Raw genomic sequence first — 23,902 nt, 5'->3', positions numbered from 1 at the left:
GCGTGCGTGCGTGCGTGCGTGCGTGCGCGCGCATGTGCGTGCGTGCGTGCGTGCGTGCGTGTGTGTGTGTGTGCGTGTGTGTGTGTATGCGTGTGTGTGTGCGTGCGTGCGCGCGTGCGTGCGTGTGTGTGTGTGTGTGCGTGTGTGTGTGCGTGCGTGCGTGCGTGCGTGTGTATGCGTGTGTGTGTGTGTGTGTGTGTGTGTGTGCGTGTGTGCGTGCGTGCGTGCGTGTGTATGCGTGTGCGTGTGTGTGTGTGCGTGCGTGCGTGTGTGTGCGTGTGTGTGTGTGCGTGCGTGCGTGTAGTTATCACAGTAAGCTTCACACATGGCTTCGTTTCAAGTTTATTCTCAAAATACCCTATAGGAGGGCGTGGACATTGTTAGGCCGCAGTCGTTAACACAGTTTTGTTATTCCTTAAAGAAAACAAGGACAATGTGTAATATTACAATAAATGTGTAATATTACAATAAAGGTTTGCTGTCATTGCGCCTCTTTCTCCAATATTTTATTTATTTATTTAAATTTGGAATCGCCAATTATTTTTCTTATTTTCTCCCCAATTTGGTAAGCCCAATTATTGTTTATTTCAACCTGGCTCACCGCTGCCACCCCCGCACTGACACGGGAGGGACCAAGACGAACACACGCTGTCCTCCCAAACGTGTGTTCTCAGCCGTCCGCTTCTTTCCACTATGCAGGCCCGCCATGCAGTCACCTCAGAGCTACAGCATCGGAGGACCACGCAGCTCTGGGCAACTTACAGGCAGTCGACAGGGGTCGCTGGTGCGCGGTGAGCCGAGGACAGCCTGGCCGACCCTAACCCTAAACCCGCCCCCAGGCAGCGCTTGGCCAATTGTGCGCCATGGTTTATTGGCTTGGTTAACATGCACAAATAAAAAGTAAGACTCCTTGTGGCAAAGTGGTTTGTAGTGCTCCGGTGTACAGATGATTCAAGGTGCTCCAGACAAAGGACAAACACAGAGTTCACAGGTCAGGTTCTTTAATGTCACTGACAAGGGTTTTTAAATATAAAGCTGGCTCTACCCAGCAATGGGTATTGCCAGCGACAAAAACAAATGGGTTGCAGTCCCGAAATAATAATTCAAACACAAAACACGTAACACAGTCACAAACAACACGTCTCCGGACTGTGTGCTCTGGTGCAGGTGCGGTGCTCTGAGTGCTGGTGCTTTTGTACGTTCAGGTCCGGACTGGCTTCTGGCTGCAGCTCCCGGCTTCGTATCAGCCATCTGGCAAAGACAAACACAACCGTTTTTATCAATGGAACACTGTTTCATTCACATTTCCAGTCCTTGTTTCCTCCCATTAACCACAACAAAGGAACCGATTGAAGCGTCACGTCCACCATAAAGTACCCTAAGCCCCGCCCCCTCCGATAGCTAGTTCAATCTCGTCTCCTCCAATTCATGAATGAAACTTCGCTCACCGTACTAGGGCGATGACTGAATGGCCGGCTTCTGACTGCCCCCGGAATGAACTGCCCAACCATTCAGTACGAAGCCCGCAGTTCCTGTTGTACAGTGCCCTCACCGGTTGAGAGGGAGATTGTTGATTCGGATACATTCGCTCTTCATCACACTCCTCTTTCTGTCACGCTGTTTTGGTCATACCTTTCGGGCAATTTGGGTTTACATGCAATTTTATTAGGGAGAGAAATTCTCCTTCAAAATTAAAAATGATTAAAATATGGGAGTTAAATATTTTGGTCAGTGTGCCAGTTTGGCCTTGTGCAATATAGCTTTCTTAAACTGGGTTTACAAGAAGTATATAGGTTGTGTTGAAGAACCGCAAGTGCAGCCTGCCTCAAAAATAAAATAAAAATAAATTAAAAAAGGCGAGGGAAACAAAACAAAAATGCAGACACAAATACCGTTACACAAATACCAACAATACAAAATGTTGACAGCATATATATTTCATACATATTATAAAGGTACATTTATAATATGTACACGGTTTCCTACAGAAAGGTAGCTTCAGCAATTCTGATCACCAGGTTAATGATATAAAAAATATTATTCAAAATGTTTAGCAGAGCACATATTCAAAATACTGGTAGTAAATCTACTATAGGCTTCCCTACTTGCCCACATTTCCGACTAATAATTCTTGTTCTAATAATAATAATAAATGCCTGAATGTGAATTCCGCAGGGACAGTGCAAGGCTCTCTCTAGTAAAATGTTGTATATTTTTTGTTCTTGTGGATCCAGTATACCGGCAGTCCATACAAGTTCAACACATTCCTCAGTAGATGATAATCCACCTGGGCATGTTTGTAACTTTCTGGAGCTTTGTTGTGTAAGTCTTGCACAGAGCCGATGTTACTGTCAGCCTCGTGTTTTTGATTTTGAACAGTCCGTGGAACCTACAGGTCTTTTCATGTTTTCCTTCTTGTTCATCTTAAGAGATTTTACTTCACCAGGTGGGCTCTCAAGCCTGGTGCTGAGGTCAGTAGCCGTAATATAAGACCTCACTAGCAAGAATTCCCAGCTATGCTAATTTAATACATTTTGGGGTACAAACCTGACTTAGAGTGATTTCACTATGCAACACAATTTTTGTTCCTGGGTAGTAAGTGTTATTTCCTAATTGCTTTGCCTCAAAAGTATAGAAAATGGCTATTATTCCCCACAAACTTTGCTTTTGTGACCAAGGACAATGATATTTTGAAATTTACCTATTTCCAATGAGAAAACGGGCAAATTTGTGTCTTTTCGTTCACATAAAGTCAGAAAAAAACAACATATGAATCCAAATTAACATGTATTTATACTAAAGTAATACAAAAATGACTACAAAAGATTTAGAAGTAAGTAGTTTTTCGAGATTTACGATTATACTGTAAATCACTTTCACGAATCAGCCCCCAAATGTAGTCTCCCATCATGTTCTCGTTATACTGTCCTTGGTAGCGACGTTCAAAGTCCAGTATATCCTGGTGGAAGCACTCGCCTTGCTCCTCCGAGTACGCTCCCATGTTCTCCTTGAATTTATCAAGATGAGCATCAAGGATATGGACTTTGAGGGACATCCTACAGCCCACTGTGCCGTAGTTCTTCACCAGAGTCTCAACCAGCTCCACATAGTTTTCGGCCTTGTGATTGCCCAGGAAGCCCTGAACCACTGCGACAAAGCTGTTCCAAGCCGCTTTCTCCTTACTAGTGAGCTTCTTGGGGAATTCATTGCACTCCAGAATCTTCTTTATCTGTGGTCCGACGAAGACACCGGCTTTGACCTTTGCCTCAGACAGCTCAGGGAAGAAGTCTTGAAGGTACTTGAAGGCTGCCGACTCCTTATCTAGAGCTCTGACAAATTGTTTCATAAGGCCCAATTTGATGTGCAGTGGTGGCATCAGCACCTTCCAGGGGTCCACCAGTGGCTCCCACTTGATGTGTTCCTCCCCACAGAGAACTCGGTCCGCTTAGAAGGGTCCACCATGCAGAAGTAGCAGTTGCTTGAGTGGTCAGTGGGTTCCCGCCAAATTCTTGGGATAGCGAACTTCATGGCTCTCTTTTCCCTTCTGTACCATCCTACAAAAATACATTTATTTCACCCATGACTAATGTGTAAGAGATTCTCGCAACACTTTTCATATATGATATATTTTTTCAATAACATTGAAAATTGTAAAACATTTTAAAATTAAAAACTTTTACAATTTTAAAAATTTTAATAAATTTTATAACATAAAATTCCGAGCAACAATTGTCCATCTTACCTTCCAGAGTTTTTTTGCAGTGCTCGCAGGTGAAATGAGGTGCCCGGGGTTTGTCTTGATCCCCGACAGGCATGCCGAAATATGCCTTGTAGGCCTCACACATCTTAGCAGATGCTTCCACTGAGTACTTTTTCGCTCTTGTCTTGATCATTTGGCCGCAGACATAGCAAAATGCGTCTGCCGGATGCTTGCAGCCTCTTGATGCCATCTCAGAAAAATGCAGATATGTATCCACTTAGGCAGCTGGAACTAAACTGAACTGGTGGGCTTAAGGCCCCTGTATTTATACTACTATTTATATTACTGGAAAGTTCTAGAAGTTACTCCAAGTTTACTCAGCACTGAATCTATCTGGAATGTTCTGGAAAATAGGTAAATTTCAAAATATCACTGTCCTGGTCACAAAAGCAAAGTTTGTGGGGAATAATAGCCATTTTCTATACTTTTGAGGAATAAGCAATTAGGAAATAACACTTACTACCCAGGAACCAAAAAAAAAAAAAAAAAATTGTTACACGGTGTTTTTAAAACTGTCATTGTTTAATGCATTTAATTGATCCAAACAGTCTTTTGAAGCTTTGTCAGTGTGTGTCAATGTAAACACGGAGGGCTGCATTCATTAAACATTAGCATGCCAGTATACACATTGAAACCGTATGCACTTGTGGTACGCTGTAGTCTTGAAAAAGTACTATAAAGAAAAATGAAATTCAGCGAATGGTGTACTAGGAATGTTGCTTTTGAACCAGGATGTGGCCAGGCAAGCCAGTATGGCTCTGCATGCATTGCTATGCTAGTCTATCCTATACGGCCCTGATCAAAGGCAGCATTGAATTGGAACTAAATTAGCTAGGGGGTTTACAGTTTTTTACAGTGAATCCATTTGCATTGTTTGCTACTTTAACTTTTTTTTTTTTTTTTTTAGCATTTTCATGTGTTTTGTGATTGAAAGAATGTGTTAAGTAATTAAAAAAATTAATACATTTTGACACAAAACATGGCCTTTTGGTGCAATAAAAATGGTGGTAGAATCTAAACTGTTAGCATGGCTACCCCCCGTTTTGTTTCATTTGATTTGACTCTCTTGCATAACGTGTGTGTTTTTGTATTGAGAGATGGGGAAGTCAGGTGTGCCTGCTGGTTCTTCAGGTTTGAGGAGGTTCGACGGGAGGGAGTGCATTGAGTGTCCACTTCCATGTCGCACTCTCGTTTCTCTCATTTTTCTCTGCTCATTTCTGGAGTGTGTTTTCCAGCTTGTTTATTCTTTTTTACTTTATTTACTCCTGCATTCTCTTGCCTTCCTCCCTCCCCCTGCCTGCCCCTTCGACACACTTTTCCTCTCCAGCTGGGTTTGTGAAGTCGCCCTTGTCTGAGACTAAGCTCACGGGGGACACCTTTGAGCTGTACTGCGACGTGATTGGGAACCCCACGCCGGAGATCCAGTGGTGGTACGCAGAAATCAACCGCGCAGACTCCTTCAAGCAGCTGTGGGACGGGGCCCGCAAGCGGCGGGTCTGGATCAACACGGCGTACGGTGCCAACGGGGTGAGCGTGCTGCGAATGAGCCGACTCGCCCTGGAGGACTCGGGCACCTACGAATGCCGAGCGAGCAACGACCCCCGACGCAACGACCTGCGGCAGAACCCAGCCATCACCTGGATCCGAGCGCAGGCCACCGTTACCGTCCTGCAGAGTGAGTGCTCAACCCCACCCTGCAGTTACTGTAGTAGAAGTAGATGGTGAAAGGCAACCCCACCCATCCCGGTTTCCCCCCGATTACAGAATGAAACGTTTTTGTGTGCCCCTCCTCCCGCGTGCAACCTTTCCTTCTGGTGTTAGTGATCCAAATAACGCAGAAGTGTCTCCTTTTCAAGTAGCATCCAGTGGCGAGTATCCCCTTTTGTTTTTGGTTTTTTTAATGACCACAAACCCAGCCCCATCTCTCCTGCCCTCTCCTCCTCCTCCTCCTCCCGCCTCCTCCTCTCTCCCTCCCTCGTCTTGGCTGTGCCTCTGTTCTGTAACGTCTTGGTGTTTGCTGTACAGTCATCGTTTTGCGTTGCTTTCCTTGTGCCATTCTAACCGTTTTGTTTATTTGAAGTTGTGTGTGGTGTGTTTTTTTTTTTTTTACTTGCCTCAAAGACAGTCATGTCACATCCTATAGAAGGCCAAGTCCCAAGATGCTTGGAAAGAATGTTTTCCAAACAATCTTGGTTTCCACCCAGCCTGTGACTGATGGAGGAAGACAAAAGGAACTTTCTTTTACTCGAGTCTCTGTTTCAGATTCCCGACCCTGGTGGATTTGCCAGAGCTGTCAGGACCTTCCATTTCATCTTTTCTTTCAAGATAAATTTGAGTTTTGGAATCAGGGCTTCAATCTGTTACCTTGTGCCTTCTGTAGATGTAAGACTGAATGTCTGCAAACACACTGATACCTATTCACACATACATGCACTATACATACATTGTGTGTGATGTGCAAGTATATTCACAATATACAGATCTGTGTATATATACTCTAATACTATAGGTATATATAGTTGTTTGTGGCTGTGGGTATACTGTGTTGATATATGAGGCCACCCATAATAAATGATTGGTTTGCTGTAACCTGACACAGGAGAGAGATTGATATATTTAGCTGTGTTGATTATAGAAATTGTTTTCACATCAAATGCTTTGGTTGAACCTCAAGCTACTGACTGTACATGTTTCCACTTATTGTCATAAAAGCATATCGGCCTATGTATTAAACAGCGTAGACATTTCTGAGACAGAGTCTAAATGATGCATAAGGTGTGTTACAGCAAACCAATTTGTATTATGGCCTGATGTGTATATATAGACAGGTATCCTGGCAATATCTGTTTGTAATTGATATATGATATATGTAGATATGTCTATCTCTCGGGATGTGCAGGATTCCCATTGAACGGGCTCAATTATAAATGGACGTGGTCTCACTGAAAGTGGATGGGGTCAGATGGAGTTTTACATCACTTCCAGTAAGACCCGCACACCCCCCAGGCTGAACACTCCTAGCGTACACAATACAGGTGATATCAGTTGACCACTTTGCAGAACTGAAAGCGAAAAATTATTAATTATTAAAAACTGAAAAAAGGTTTTATGCTCACGACAGACGGCGTCCTTCGATTTGGTTTGGAATGTATTCCACTGCAATGCAAAGCGGTCAGCTGGACACCCTGTTTATAACGTCTCTGTATAACGTGTTTGTGTGCTGTATCTCTGTAGATCCTGGATGGGTAGATCAGCAGCTTCTATACTATAGCTTTGTATAGATGAATAGCAATGTATCGTAGTTGAAGTATTTTCATGTTATTTGAACTCCAGACTATCGCTTGTTTTGTAGATTTATTGTGTATCTTGTGTGTGCTTTTCAAAGTCACTGTATTATAATTCAAGATGATTTGATTTCATTTTACTTTGAAACAGGAACCAGGGGATCTTTTGCTGTACCATCTTGTGCCTTTGTAACCAAATCAAATACAAACACAGTGGCACCAAACATTATTACACTGTTACTGTAAATCAAAAATAGAAATTTGCATCATTTACATTTTGCTGATATTAAATGTCTTACTTGTTCAATATCCTAGTTTGTGTGTCCTGTGTGATTCTCTGCTGTATCTCCCCATTTCTACTCACTCTTCCTGCAACAAAGCCTCTGGAAGGCTGACTGTGTGGGAGTGGGGTAGGGATGCATGTTAGCCTCATGCTGTGTACTGAAGCCCATAGGCGATGTATTGTGCTTCACTGATGCTTCCCAAAATCAGAGGGGCTTTTAGAAGCCGTTTTTGCTGGAATAGTAAACGGGGCACATTATGATCTGCGTATAACAAAGGACACACATAACAGGATATTATTAAACGTTAGGAAAATGAAGATGGTGTAAAGTTGTTTAATATGTACAGTGCCTTGCGAAAGTATTCGGCCCCCTTGAACTTTGCGACCTTTTGCCACATTTCAGGCTTCAAACATAAAGATATGAAACTGTAATTTTTTGTGAAGAATCAACAACAAGTGGGACACAATCATGAAGTGGAACGAAATTTATTGGATATTTCAAACTTTTTTAACAAATAAAAAACTGAAAAATTGGGCGTGCAAAATTATTCAGCCCCCTTAAGTTAATACTTTGTAGCGCCACCTTTTGCTGCGATTACAGCTGTAAGTCGCTTGGGGTATGTCTCTATCAGTTTTGCACATCGAGAGACTGAAATTTTTGCCCATTCCTCCTTGCAAAACAGCTCGAGCTCAGTGAGGTTGGATGGAGAGCATTTGTGAACAGCAGTTTTCAGTTCTTTCCACAGATTCTCGATTGGATTCAGGTCTGGACTTTGACTTGGCCATTCTAACACCTGGATATGTTTATTTGTGAACCATTCCATTGTAGATTTTGCTTTATGTTTTGGATCATTGTCTTGTTGGAAGACAAATCTCCGTCCCAGTCTCAGGTCTTTTGCAGACTCCATCAGGTTTTCTTCCAGAATGGTCCTGTATTTGGCTCCATCCATCTTCCCATCAATTTTAACCATCTTCCCTGTCCCTGCTGAAGAAAAGCAGGCCCAAGCCATGATGCTGCCACCACCATGTTTGACAGTGGGGATGGTGTGTTCAGGGTGATGAGCTGTGTTGCTTTTACGCCAAACATAACGTTTTGCATTGTTGCCAAAAAGTTCGATTTTGGTTTCATCTGACCAGAGCACCTTCTTCCACATGTTTGGTGTGTCTCCCAGGTGGCTTGTGGCAAACTGTAAACGACACTTTTTATGGATATCTTTAAGAAATGGCTTTCTTCTTGCCACTCTTCCATAAAGGCCAGATTTGTGCAGTATACGACTGATTGTTGTCCTATGGACAGAGTCTCCCACCTCAGCTGTAGATCTCTGCAGTTCATCCAGAGTGATCATGGGCCTCTTGGCTGCATCTCTGATCAGTCTTCTCCTTGTATGAGCTGAAAGTTTAGAGGGACGGCCAGGTCTTGGTAGATTTGCAGTGGTCTGATACTCCTTCCATTTCAATATTATCGCTTGCACAGTGCTCCTTGGGATGTTTAAAGCTTGGGAAATCTTTTTGTATCCAAATCCGCCTTTAAACTTCTCCACAACAGTATCTCGGACCTGCCTGGTGTGTTCCTTGTTCTTCATGATGCTCTCTGCGCTTTAAACGGACCTCTGAGACTATCACAGTGCAGGTGCATTTATACGGAGACTTGATTACACACAGGTGGATTCTATTTATCATCATTAGTCATTTAGGTCAACATTGGATCATTCAGAGATCCTCACTGAACTTCTGGAGAGAGTTTGCTGCACTGAAAGTAAAGGGGCTGAATAATTTTGCACGCCCAATTTTTCAGTTTTTTATTTGTTAAAAAAGTTTGAAATATCCAATAAATTTCGTTCCACTTCATGATTGTGTCCCACTTGTTGTTGATTCTTCACAAAAAATTACAGTTTCATATCTTTATGTTTGAAGCCTGAAATGTGGCAAAAGGTCGCAAAGTTCAAGGGGGCCGAATACTTTCGCAAGGCACTGTATAGTTCTGTAGACTCCAGTACCTAACTTTTAAGGTGGTTCTCTTACATGAGTCATTCTTATACTTAAACAAGTGTCATTTTAATACTCTGTCAAGCTATTTATAAAGGCTGCCACACACCAGTGATGCAGTTTTTTAATTTGTGATGAGACACTTTAGCAGTGTCATGACCATACACACCAGAAGCGACACAGAGGCGATGCGACAGGTTTGAAAACTGACAGATCTATACAACTGTTAGAAATTGCTATTGAAAAAACTATTATCAAGACTGGTACATATTCGTCAACATGATGTAGTAATTATGAGTGTCTTCTCTGACCGTATTTCAACACATACAGCAATAAATCATACACACCAGGCTTATCCAGTTCCTTTGAAATGGACACTCATATATTGTCTTTCAAATCTGTATCTTTATAATTGTGATGCCCTTTGTCATAAAGCTGGATATTTATTTGCATTGAAGCTGTTCTCTGATTGCTCAATGCCCTAGTTGACGAGCGTCAATCGATTTAATCCTATTTATTTTACGTCGCGCCAGTGCCACTCTGGTGCCACTCCCATGTTGTCTGTCGCGTCGCCTGTGGTGTGAAAGATACTTCTCAAAAGGTTCTATTCATTGTGTCGCATCGCTGCAGTTTCGCTTGCCGCATCGCGTCTGGTGTGTAGCAGCCTTAAGACATGTTCTGTGATGACCAGTCTAGAACAGCGCAGCAAGAGTAAGTTACACTGGAGTAACTGGAGTACATAGTCTCATGCTATTGGCTATTAAAACTGAGGGCAACAGAATGATTTTTGGTTCCACTGTTTACTGGCTTATGCCCAAAACAAGCCTGTGTGCAAGTGTATGCACAGCAGGCAACACAACATGGTGCCGACCTACCAATTTGCAAGCTGTGTTGTGGTGCTACCTCACAATTACTGCGTCCTCTTTAAACACGTTTCTACTGTTTCTAAGCAGCTGCAGTAGCAAAGCCTTCTGTAGATCATTCCAGGGCTGCGTGGGAGTCCTAATGTAGCGCACACTACAGAGCTGGATACCCTGTGTGCTTGGAGTCCTACAGGCGATTGCTTTTGCTGCAATGCAAGAGAAGGTGCTGTGAATGGTGATTGGATTCCCAGCTCAGGGGACTATGTTTCTGTGGAGTTGTGGATACCCTGGCAGACTGGCTTTTGAAGTGTGACAGTGGATAATTGGTATTGGGTAGCAATGAAACTCTTAGGGTCCAATTCACAAACTGTTTTTGTTGGCGTTAGTACCATTTTGGATTGAATATCAGTGCCAATACCCTTCTTCAGCAAATGATCTAACCCACAAAGGTCAGTCTGTCTTGCTTTCCATGTTTGTAGTTGATTGGACTTTTATTTCCACAGGGGTTAAATATGTATCGAGTGGCGGTCCACCACCCATCCAATTTTTTGGCCAATTCAAATTTTTCTTTGCTTTTTCTATCATACAGCGAGTCATACAGCGCAGGTTCGGTCCTGGCTGTTGAAATAGGTCGGTCTTCGCTGGGGACCCCGAAGGGAGCGTCTCATTGGCTCTGGCGCTCCCGTGGGTTAGGGAGGGAAAACCTCATCGCTCTACAGCAAACCCTGCTGGCCAGGTGCCCAGTGAGCTCAGAGCAGACACCTGCAGGGCTGTCCTTTGTCCTCAGAGGTCAGTGCCCCAGGCCAGTTTCGTCTTGGTCTAGCTTTTTACCCACTCCCTGTTTTAATAGACAGGTAGTACGACTAAAAAATGATTAATTGAATGCTGATATCTGACGTATATTTTCTCTGTGCCTCCTAATAAACATTTTTACTCTCATTAAATGATTAGTCACAGCAAATCACACACAGCATTTAATAATACATTCCACATTACTGTTGCTTGAAAGTAACAGAAATACAACTCAAAAGAGAAAAAGGTTATAAGTAACGCATGTAACGAACTTATATTAGAACATCAATATTAAAATGTGCTCCCTTGTTGAGCCGTTTTTAGTTAAAGAAAAGGCCTTTTAAATACAAGCTATATTATCCTGATGTGCCTACAGCCAGCTGTACTGGAGGTATTACTTGTGGTAATATATTTGAAGGAGCAAATAAGGTAAGAGTCCCACTATAATGGTAAAAGGGTGGCATTAATGCAAATGAATTATTCATGAGAGCTGATCAAACTCCACAGAAGCAATGGGTAAAGTTTGTAAGTTATTATTTGTTTATTTAGCAGACGCTTTTATCCAAGGCGACTTACAGAGACTAGGGTGTGTGAACTATGCATCAGCTGCAGAGTCACTTACAATTACGTCTCACCCGAAAGACGGAGCACAAGGAGGTTAAGTGACTTGCTCAAGGTCACACAATGAGTCAGTGGCTGAGGTGGGATTTGAACCGGGGACCTTCTGGTTACAAGCCTGTTTCTTTAATCACTGGACCACACAGCCTGTTACTAAGTGATAGTAACACCTCCACTGCTTTGCACTGGTACATGAACCGGGCCCTTAGAGGTGTGGCTATTGGAGCATTATCTGAAGATTGTTAAAGATTCTTATTTCCCTCTTCCCTCATACCCATGCTAACTGGAAATATAGTCTAACATACTGCTGTAATCTGACAGGTCAGGCTGCTTTGAAGGTCTGCACAGCTCCTTCTCATAGTTGCCATTCCTGGTCCACCCCGGTCTGGTGTGGACCCAGTTCCAGGAGGGGGATAATAAGAGCAGAACCCAACGGTGTTCTTAAATATAACCTCGTTGCAATCTGTGGAGAGGGAGGGAGGCCATGTGATGCTGTGACACTGCGCTTGTCTGTGCTCAACACTGGAATGACAGCAGTGCTTCTGGAAGGAGGTGGTTAGGGTTAGGGTTAAGTGACACACAAAACTACTCAACCCCTTAAGTTCCACTTTTTTTTATTCTAACAATAAAAACGTGTTCTTGTTTTTTACGCCATGTTTCATCGTGTTTATAATCGTATTCTATGGATTTGTAATCCTCGTTTATTACTGTTTCTGCAGTCCTAGATATTTGGCTTCTTTAGTAAAGTCACCAGCGTATGAGCAAGGTGGAAAATGTCAGTAGGTGCACCAACTGGTCACTTTTATAGACTTGCTCAGAGACTGGTAAAGTTTATTTTAATTAAGACCTATCCTGGTGGGATAATACCCATATTTAGAAGTCTGTAAAGGGCAATGGGGTATATTGTCAAAGTGTGGTGGACTCCTATTATTTTAAAGCAGAAAACTACAAGTACATTTTACAAACAATAACTAAACAAGTGCAGCAGAATTGCAGGGCTTAATCCTGTTTAATCTCTTTGAAAATATACCCTATTATGTGCACACCATTTCTGTATACTGAAAAAACATTGAACATATATATTCATTCTAAACTCTACATGTGCAGGGGTGGGCAACTTTGTTTGTTTTTTGTTTGCTCCACCAACAAGTAACAGATTTATTCTGCTGGGATATATACTTTTGATTTCTCAATCATGTGTTTCTAAGATAAGCGTACTCCAAGTCTATAGGGCCTTTTTAAACGTGAAAGACCCATCGCTGGGAGGTGGGTGCTTGTTTGGGTCACTGCTGCTGAATACAAGGACATTCAGTCTGTTGAAACCACAGTTCTGTGTATCACGACTTTGAAAAAACAGTCACTGATTATTTTACCTTTTCATCATAAAAGAAATATAGAAAGAGAGAACCAGGTCTTCCATGCAAGGTGGGATCAAGAATCTGTACTGAACATGGGGGAAAGCCCCAATGCCTTGTATGTCTGCAAGTCATGGCAGTGCCAAAGGAATATAACTTGAACACACAAGTTTCACTTTTACTAAAGCTGGAAAACACTTTAAGAATGATATTTCATTTTTTGTTAATACGATTTAGTAACCCCTACTCTTCTGCACTCTGAACAAAGATGCATGTTTAAAATATATATGATTTGAAGGTCATTTGCAAATGGGGCACTTCTAGTTTTATACTACTGACACATGGGTTGTTGTATGTCTTTAACATTTAAGCCAGTTTCTAAACATTTTAGATCTGGTTCAAGTTTAAACATGAAATGAATGTCCTGACACATTAAACTGGGGAGCACTGCATTGAGAGTGTAGACACTATTGGTTTGGCATGGAAGGGTGATAGAAAGGGGATTGAACCGTCCCGCTTGGGTGAGGGGACAGCAATTCAAAGCTGAGCGGCTGTCTGCTCAAACTGTGCAGAATGATTGTACTAAGAGACGCCACATACAAAATGTATTCATTATTATAAATCACACAAACCGATACTGTAGCAAGAAACATCACTTTGAAATGGAGCCGTTTCTTCTGTCCACGGGGTGGCATCTGTACACAGGAGAAGATGGAATTCTGAACAGCCCTTATTGGCCAATTTCCCATGCATGATTTTAAATGAGCAATAACACACAGGAAGTTCAGTCACTGCATACCTTCTGCACACCCTGGACTCTGTTACTGTGCATGTAAAAAATGGACAAATAAAAAATGACAACATTCAATATTTACAAAATGAGAGCTGTGCAGTAGTGCAAAAAATAACCTGCACGATCATGTGATCACTAATAACCAATCAGAGCACTTAGTTTGACCATGCCTCTAAAATAACTTTATAAAGCCCTAACACTGCCGATTGTCCTTAAAGAGTATAATGATACAGCAGACCTGTTGTTTCCAATAACATCTGTTAATCACGCCTGTGGTGGCCTTTACACCACTAACCAACCTTTCTTCCTTCCTTTTTTGCAGCATTTTCACCTGGATCCGTAAACCTATTGTCTTGTTACCTTTTCCCTTTACTTTCACATTGTTTCTTTCTTACATTGTAGTCTTTTATTCCTGTAGTGCCTTGTAGGTCCAGGGATTGGAAATGGTATGTTTCATCACTAGAATATGCGTGAGCACCTCTTGACTGGTAGAACGTTCTCTGTGTGATGGGGATTTCCTTTTTAAACATTGTCGCAGTCTCTCAAGTAAACCATTATACTGCTCGATATGAAGAGAAGTGTATAAGCACACTCACTACTGCAGACAGCACAATAACTTGTTCTGAACTCAGAGCCTAGCACACACTCACTACTGTAGACAGCACAATAAAATCAATTTCATCTGCGCTTGATTACAAATACTAGACTCCAAGCAGTATGGACCTGATGCACTGTAAGAAACAAGCGGGGAGTTGCAGGGACAGCTTGCTGTACTTCTCTACACATACACAGTACTTACAGATTTTTTTCTTGCTGGTTATTAATCCGGTCTCAAAACTATCGCGGGAGATCCTCGGTTTCTCTCTAGCGAAATGCTGAACAGGAGAGTCAGGAGGCCATGCAGACTGGAAAGCATTGAGATCGGAGAGGCCTCATGTCTGGATGCTTGTAATGCTAAAGACAGTGCAGCCTATCTGACAGTTACAGACTGCAGTGCTTCTAGAATTGGACAAGGCGATCGGGCCGAAGCTGAAGGCAGCGCAGTAGCATGCAAGCCCATGTTAGACGAGGCAGCTGTAACAAGTATAGCACTTTCGAAACACTTAGCTAGCTGGAATAGGCGACACACAAAACTACTCAACCCCTTTTATTCAACTTTTTTTTATTGTTTTAGAAGCATTGCCCAGATTCCCTAAACTCAACAGAGAACTAATTGTATTTTAGCTTTCTCGTTTAGCACTTCATAGTCCAGCCCTGCATCAGTAAAATCAAAGTAGCTGCCTACAGTGACCCCACACTTCCCCAGGTATGAGTGTTTTATTTTACCCTCAAGGGTGGTTGGTGACTCAGGTGGGTAGCACACAGGTCTCTGCCATAAGGACCCAAGTTCAGATCCGTCTCTGTCTACAATGCTGGCACAGTCTTCATACAAGAGGACCGTTCCTCTGCTTCTCACAGTGAAACCTGAACTAGCCTTGATCTTTTAAGGTTAAAGCTTGTGTGCCCCTTGTCCTACTAATAAATAAAGTTACTAATAGATTCCTGCATTGTTCTTGCTTTTAATCGGCTCTCATATATATTTTCTACTAATTTGGTCAATATTGTACAGTAGTTCAACTAAGGCTGAAAATGGTAAATGATAAAAGAAATTTAAAACGTAACAAATTTTACCAAGCGTGCAACTGAAAACATCCTGTTTTTTTTTTGTTTTTTTGGGGTTTTTTTAAATTTCTAAACCACACCATATATAAATGAATATATAAATGAATATATTATATAGTTCATGTAGTACTTTATTACTGTAGAGAAATGTCTCCTCCAGCAGCAGCTGTAAAAGGGATTTATTTTTACATCCCTCAGCCCCCACACTCTTATCATTCACATTCTCCAAGCATGCAGGCCTAGGAAAGACCATTCTATTCAAAACTACAGTCTGCAATACCAGATTTTTAGGCATTCATTTTAACTAATTTCACAATGTCCATTGAAACTTTAAATTGCACAGTACCGCATATTACACAATACAGCTGCAGCCATGCAGCCTCACAGTGGAGGAGAGAGGAAGGTGCCTGCTCATACTCTCAGGGGTTGTTCTGTGTGAGATTTGAACCACTAATCCTTTGGCCAGAGTGAATATGATATCCAATGAGCCACCACACCCCACAGTGTGTGTTTTCACAACCATTGCAGTAACCCTTTCCCCATTCAGTAGCCATGTCTGTGATTCAGGCTCCTGTGTGTTAAAAACCCAAATTAAAGAGATTTTAGGCCATACCATTCTGTTTAAGGGTCATACCCAACCTTTCAAAAATGAAATCCTACCTCTTGGTTGCACAATAACGTTTTCATTCAGCTCGTTGACGTACTATACATTCACAGAGACCTAGGCTGAGTGTGAGGCCTTGGACGTGGAATTAAGTTTATAGGCAGGGGAAGCTTGTGAGAAAGTTTAACGACAGGTAAAGCCTTGGGTACATCTTCAAGCCATGCCATACCTTAGTTTTGAACCCTACATGTGCAATGCTGTCCCTGTGTTGGAGCCCCTGGTTTTGAACCCTTAATGTGCAATATGTTCCCTGCAGTGATCCTGTCTGTGTTTCAGAGCCCCGGATCAACGCCTCTGACGATGTGGTCCTGCCCTCCGATTCATACAGCCCTCCCATCACCCTGCAGTGCAACCTGACCAACGCACACTCTGCGCACAGCCAGAGCTACTGGATGAAGAACGGAGTGGAGATCGAAGGAACCAGGGCAGATGACAAGAACACAGAGTACAGGTGAGTTTCCGGACGGTTGGAGCAGTGACTGGATACCAAAATTCACTTTGAATTTCCCAAATGTATCTAAAAGCAGTTGACATGTGGTCCCCAGTAGCACACTTAAAGGTATTACAGCAGGGGCTTGCTGGATTGAAGCTCCTAAAGGCATTACAGCAGGTGTTTGCTGGACTGAAGCTCCTAAAGGCATTATGGCAGGGGCTTGCCCTACTGAAGCTCCTAAAGGCATTACGGCAGGGGTTTGCTGGACTGAAGCTCCTAAAGGCATTACGGCAGGGGCTTGCTGGACTAAAGCTCCTAAAGGCATTACAGCAGGGGCTTGCTGGACTGAAGCTCCTAAAGGCATTATGGCAGGGGCTTGCTGGACTGAAGCTCCTGAAGGCATTACGGCAGGGGCTTGCTGGACTGAAGCTCCTAAAGGCATTACAGCAGTCACTTGCTGGACTGAAGCTCCTAAAGGCATTACAGCAGGGGCTTGCTGGATTGAAGCTCCTGAAGGCATTACGGCAGGGGCTTGCTGGATTGAAACTCATGTCACGTTGCCGATCCAATTAAAGGCCTCCCCAAGTGGCAACCCCCCTCCCACTCCACCCCGCAGACCCCGATCAGACAGTGGTAGCTGGGAACGGGTTTATCAGTGATTTAATAGTATCTGCTGCCCCATGGACCCGAGCAATGGAAAGCTCTATGTAAATAATGTCCAGAAATGCGAGGGTCCACTGACGCCAGGGAAGGGAAAGCAGAGGCTGCCAACAAAGGGCTATCATCTCTTTAGCGGCTATAAGGCCAGCCAGCCAGATCCGTTTCTGCTGTAAAGATAGGTCAAGTGATGAGTCATCATTCAGCAAAAGGACCATAGAAGAGCAAGGAATATTGGATAGCAATGAGCAAACCTGATTCCAGAATATAGCCACATCCGGACACTTCCAAACCATATGAAAAAAGGTGCCCACGGCTCCCTGGGAACAGAATGTACACATCGGGGTATAGAGCAGGATTCGTCAGAGCTCCAGCAGACACCATGAAGACCTCCACCTCACCTCATCAGATTCCATCTCCTCAGCAGAACAGGGACAGGTCAGATGCACCGCAAGGCTGAGAAGATCCGGAGATGTCAATTGAGTTAAGGAAGTCCTGCGCCTCAGTCGGATCTGAAACAGATCGGCTTGCGAGCCATGAAAGATCTTCAGAGCTGAGGGATATAACAGAAAGGCCTGCAAACCCTGGGAACGAGCTAGACTCATCGGCTGTGAAAATGACTGTCTGCGCTGGGTTGTGTAGTTGCTGTAGTCGGGGTAGAATCTGAGGCCCTTCCCAGTATGATGAAGAGAAGCCTTCCTAGCAGCCTGAAGTATGAGCTGGCGGTCTGTATAGCGGAGAAGATTAAAAAAAGTGTTAGTGGTTTGTCGGTCATCCTGGACTTGTCTGTATATATGCGATGTGCCCTCATAATTTCAATGCTCTTGCCCATGAGAGAAGGAAACCACCTTGGTAGCGCTTTGGTTAGGAAATCAATGGCATTCTCGCCTTCTGATCCTTCATCTAGGTCCACAAGATGCAAATTATTATGCCGGTTCCTGTCCTGTAGCTCCTCCATCTTTGCTTCTATACGGTCGACCCTGGAGTTAGAAAGAAAGATAGCTTTCGTATTGGCGTCTACCGAAGAGTTGACCAGAGACATGTCGGCCTTGATTTCTTTGAGCTCAAGTGTAAATCGAGCTCAGTTTGGCATCCGATTTCAGCACCGTCTCTTCCAGCCGGGAGAATTGGTGCTCAGAGAACTGCCTGTTCTAGGTCGATGCTTCCAGCCTTGTGGGGTGAAGAAGCCTGTGAAGACGGTCTTATTTTTTTGGGGGACCCGATGTTCCTGGAGTATCCAAAAAACAGTGGACCAGTAAAAAGGTGAGTAGCCTGATGATTAAAACAGCTTGAGAAGTAAAATAGGCAAAGGGTAGAGAGGAGCGAGATCTCAAAGCTGCCATTGTAACAATAGGTCACGTGATCCCCATAATGGACCCCATATTAAAAACATTGATGTTGTGCATCTGCAAACTAAAGGGTTCATTTTTAGGACTCCAGGACTAAAATAGCAATTCGCTGAAAATACAAAGAACTTCGAACACAGCACCAGCCCATCTACAATAGGCACTTAAGTACCCACAATTATGCATCAACATTTAACATGCTAATGAGCTACAAGCCTCCTACAGCAATTGCATGCCTGCAATAAATTACATAGTAGTAGATATTTAATTTTAAAACATTTACACAGGTTTATATTATACTTACACTGATATGTATTTAAGAAGAATGTTGATTTGTTGATTATTTATATATATAAACTACAAATGATTTACAGCCAGACTAGGGGTGGGGATTGTATTGTCCATCTTTCCTCAATCAGACCCCTTACTAAATAGAAAATATGCCAAATATTTTAATGAGTAAATTGTGTCCTTTTTCTAGGAAAGCAGTCCAACTGGGGATGGGGAGTTTGTTGCTGGATTAGTTCATTTAGTGAGCAAGACTACTTGCTCACTAAATATCTTGGTATGCCTAAATAGATAATTGTCTCATCTTTAAAAATATGGGCAATCCATCTCACAAGTTCAGTGTTACCCGAACTATGATTAATTTACTAACAATACTGAATGACTGGGTAGAGCATTTGTTCTCTATTTTACGCCAAACAAAAAAAAAGATTTTCCTGAGTGGGGATTGCCAAGACAGGTACAATATTCAATGTAGTGTTGTCTGTCCTTGGTCCTTGACAGTCCTGAGCCAGAAACCTATTTTTGTGGGTAAAATGAGGAGAAAATGTCCTACCCAGTTATTCTGCACTGGTAAGAACATAAGAACATAAGAAAGTTTACAAACGAGAGGAGGCCATTCAGCCCATCTTGCTTGTTTGGTTGTTAGTAGCTTATTGATCCCAGAATCTCATCAAGCAGCTTCTTGAAGGATCCCAGGGTGTCAGCTTCAACAACATTACTGGAGTTGGTTCCAGACCCTCACAATTCTCTGTGTCAGAAAGTGCCTCCTGTTTTCTGTTCTGAATGCCCCTTTATCTAATCTCCATTTGTGACCCCTGGTCCTTGTTTCTTTTTTCAGGTCAAAGGAGTCCCCTGGGTTGACATTGTCTATACCTTTTAGGATTTTGAATGTTTGAATCAGATCGCCATGTAGTCTTCTTTGTTCAAGACTGAATAGAGTCAATTCTTTTAGCCTGTCTGCATACGACATGCCTTTTAAACCCGGGATAATTCTGGTTGCTCTTCTTTGCACTCTTTCTAGAGCAGCAATATCCTTTTTGTAACGAGGTGACCAGAACTGGACACAATATTCTAGGTGAGGTCTTACTAATGCATTGTAGAGTTTTAACATTACTTCCCTTGATTTAAATTCAACACTTCTCACAATATATCCGAGCATCTTGTTAGCCTTTTTTATAGCTTCCCCACATTGTCTAGATGAAGACATTTCTGAGTCAACATAAACTCCTAGGTCTTTTTCATAGTTCCCTTCTTCAATTTCACTATCTCCCATATGATATTTATAATGCACATTTTTATTGCCCGCGTGCAATACTTTACACTTTTCTCTATTAAATGTCATTTGCCATGTGTCTGCCCAGTTCTGAAGTTTGCTTACTATATCAGAGTCTAAATCATTAATGTAGATTAGGAATAGCAGAGGACCTAAAACTGATCCCTGTGGTACACCACTGGTTACCTCACTCCATTTTGAGGTTTCTCCTCTAATCAGTACTTTCTGTTTTCTACCTGTTAACCACTCCCTAATCCATGTGCATGCATTTCCTTGAATCCCTACTGCGTTCAGTTTGAGAATTAATCTTTTATGCGGGACTTTGTCAAAAGCTTTCTGGAAATCTGAATAAACCATGTCGTATGCTTTGCAGTTATCCGTTTTCAATGTTGCATCCTCAAAAAAGTCAAGTAGGTTAGTTAGACACGATCTCCCTTTCCTAAAACCATGCTGGCTGTCTCCCAGGATATTGTTACCATATAGGTAATTTTCCATTTTGGATCTTATTATAGTCTCCATAAATTTACATATAATAGAAGTCAGGCTTATTGGTCTGTAGTTACCTGGTTCGGTTTTGTCTCCCTTTTTGTGGATCGGTATTACGTTTGCTATTTTCCAGTCTGTTGGTACAACCCCTCTAGCACTACATTTTTAAAAAACAGCCATCCTTTTTCTGTGGATGTTTTATATACTTCTGTTAGTCTCCGTTCCATACCTTCATAGTTTGCTTTTCTAAAATTGTAAACCTTAGCTTTAGTCATTACTTTTGGGGTTTTAAAAAATATTTAAGTGAGACCATGTTGTGGTCTGAGTTTGCCAATGGCTCTCTGACCTCTGTTTTAGTTATTCTGTCTTCATTATTTGAAAAGACTAAGTCAAGGCATGCCTCCCCTCTAGTCGGTGCCTTGACAAATTGCGTTAGGAAGCAGTCATTTGTCATTTCCACCATTTCAATTTCGTCCATTGTGCCCCCCATCGGGTTTTCCCATTTTATACGGGGGAAGTTGAAATCCCCCATTAGTATGGCGTCTCCTTTTCTACACGCATTTCGAATGTCATTGTACAACAGATTATTTTGTTCAGCGTCTGAATTTGGCGGTCTATAGCATGCTCCTATTATTATGCCCTTTGAATTTGTGTCCATTATTCTGACCCATATTGATTCTGCATTGTTTTTGATTCTGATTTAACACCTGGGCTTGAAGACTATTTCTTATGTATAGCGCTACCCCTCCGCCTCTTCTGTCCTGCCTGTCTTTCCTATATAGTGTGTACCCACTAATATTATATTCGTCTCCATCACTCTCAGACAACCAAGTTTCTGTAACACCTATCACATCGTAGTTACTTGTTAGTGCAGTAGCTTCAAGTTCTAACATTTTGTTTCTGAGACTTCTAGCATTAAGATAAATACATTTAATAGTGGTCTTACCTGAGTTGTTGCCCTTGTTTTGATGTGGTCTCCCTTCTGTTTTTTTGTTTTCTCCCCCCTTCCTTTCTAGTTTAAATGCTTCTGGACCTCCTGAAGGATCCTTTCTCCGAGTAGATTGGTTCCCTTTCTGTTTAAGTGCAGTCCGTCCCACCTGTATAGATAGTCCTTGTTGTAGAATGTTATCCAATGTTCAAGAAAGGTGAAGCCTTCCTGGGTGCACCACGATTTCAGCCATGCATTTTGATTTTGTATTTCCAGCTGTCCATATGGTCCTTTGCAAGGCACCGGCAGTATCCCAGAAAATAACACAGTTTTGGTCTTGTCTTTTAATTTCCTTCCTAGCTCTCTGAATTTGTTTTGCAGGGATCTTGGCCTGTCTCTTCCAATGTTGTTTGTACCGATATGGACGACTATTACCGGGTCATCTCCTGTTCGTTCTAGGAGCCTGTTCACATTCTCAGTGATGTGCTTGACTGAGGCTCCTGGAAGGCAGCACACTGTTCTAGTAAGGGGGTCCAAACTGCGAACTGAACTTGCTGTGTTTCTCAATATGGAGTCCCCAACAATCATGACCTCCCTTCTTTTTGCTGCCTGGCCAGCACTGTTTATAGGGTCCTGGATTTTGTTTCTTTCATTCTCTTGATGTTGGTTTTGGTCATCTAAATGTTGAAGTGGCTCAAATTTGTTGGATGTCTATTTCTGGTGGTTGTGTTTGACGAAGTTTCTTTTTTTCCCTGCTTCTGCCTATCTGAACCCAGCTGTTTCGACTCTCTTCCATCTCCCTGGTGGCTTTCAGTCTGCTAGGGGTGCAGACTTCCATGAATTGCGGGTGTGTCAGCTCCTCAAGCTCCTTATTTGGGGTAACACAGCACTTGTGGGAGAGACTGTTCATTAAAATCTCTTGCATATTTTTAAAGAGGAATACTATTCAGGAAAACCAAGATACTTAGTGAGCAAGTCATCTGAGTGAAGTTATCCGGCAACAAACTCCCCATCCCCAGTGGTACTGCTTTCCTAGAAAAGGATAACGTTTCGGGGGTCTGTTTACTGGAATATGTCAGATGCGACACTCTAGAAACGCTCACCAAATTGTGCAGGGTGGTACTTTGGAAAGGACTGAACGCAAGTCCTGCTATGTGGTTAATTGGGCCTGGTTGAATATAGCAATTGGAAAACTGAGCTTAATTCAGACACTTAGACGGGTACATGGCCCCTTTAGTGCATTGTTCTTTTGAATACGTGGCCCAATGACTCTCCAACAATTGCAGCATTTGAAGACACTGAAAAATACTTCTAGTCGAAACATTGAATTTTCTAACTTAAGCACCCCCTACTGGTCAGTTACCCTCCAGGTCCAGGCAGAGTAGCAGGCTCTGGGGTTCAGCAGCTAGATAACATCTGGTGGAGAGGCAGCCCAAAAGCTATAGCCAAAAGTTTTGCATCACTCTATAGAATTAACACATTCTGCTTCATAAAGTCGAATGAAACCTGCTGAATAATGTTACGTTAATGTACTGAATTACATACCGCTTTTGTAGTTTTCCAGATACTTCACAGAAAAATAACAAATTAAAAAATGTCACATTTCTAAATCTAACATGAAATACGGTACTACTATTATGGCTTCTGATAGACTTTTGCGATATCATTATTATATATATTTTTTAATTGTGTCAATCCTAAAATTCAAGGTGATGCTAAACTTTTGGCCATAAGATGTCAGCAGCATTTTATCCTAAATAAATACAGCATTGAACATGTTTCACCTGATATGTTAATGTGCTCAACTAACTTGTTTCAGCTTGACGGTGGTACCAAAGCACATGTAATCAAGAGTCCACATGAAGGGAGCTTGTTTTTGTAAACCACCCAGCCCTGACTTCACCTGCTGAAATCTCAGAGACCATTTCAATCTGGAAACCCCTGAGACAAATCGAACCATCCAACACCGACTTCACCTGCTGAAATCTCAGAGACCATTTCAATCTGGAAACCCCCGAGACAAATCTAACCATCCAGCCCCGACTTCACCTGCTGAAATCTCAGAGACCATTTCAATCTGGAAACCCCCGAGACAAATCTAACCATCCAGCCCCGACTTCACCTGCTGAAATCTCACAGACCATTTCAATCTGGAAACCCCTGAGACAAATCTAACTATCCAGCCCCGACTTCACCTGCTGAAATCTCACAGACCATTTCAATCTGGAAACCCCTGAGACAAATCTAACCATCCAGCCCTGACTTCACCTGCTGAAATCTCACAGACCATTTCAATCTGGAAACCCCTGAGACAAATCTAACTATCCAGCCCCGACTTCACCTGCTGAAATCTCAGAGACCATTTCAATCTGGAAACCCCTGAGACAAATCTAACTATCCAGCCCCGACTTCACCTGCTGAAATCTCAGAG

General features: G+C 42.5%; 1 protein-coding gene across 2 annotated transcripts in view; it reads left to right on the top strand.

Annotated features, from left to right (window-relative positions):
• Window positions 1–23,902, top strand: part of LOC117429476 (neuroplastin-like) — a 73,600-nt gene that overhangs the window by 23,285 nt on the left and 26,413 nt on the right. The window contains exons 2-3 of one of the 2 annotated variants that reach the window (XM_034048987.3): window positions 5,088–5,435; window positions 16,337–16,511. In XM_034048987.3, coding sequence (XP_033904878.2) covers window positions 5,088–5,435; window positions 16,337–16,511 — 523 coding nt within the window. The remainder of the gene's footprint in view (window positions 1–5,087; window positions 5,436–16,336; window positions 16,512–23,902) is intronic. The other variant, XM_034048989.3, reaches the window with a different exon arrangement.

This window comes from Acipenser ruthenus, chromosome 21 (assembly GCF_902713425.1).
Source record: "Acipenser ruthenus chromosome 21, fAciRut3.2 maternal haplotype, whole genome shotgun sequence".
NCBI lineage: Eukaryota > Metazoa > Chordata > Actinopteri > Acipenseriformes > Acipenseridae > Acipenser > Acipenser ruthenus.
This window is presented reverse-complemented; position numbering and strand designations above follow the sequence as displayed.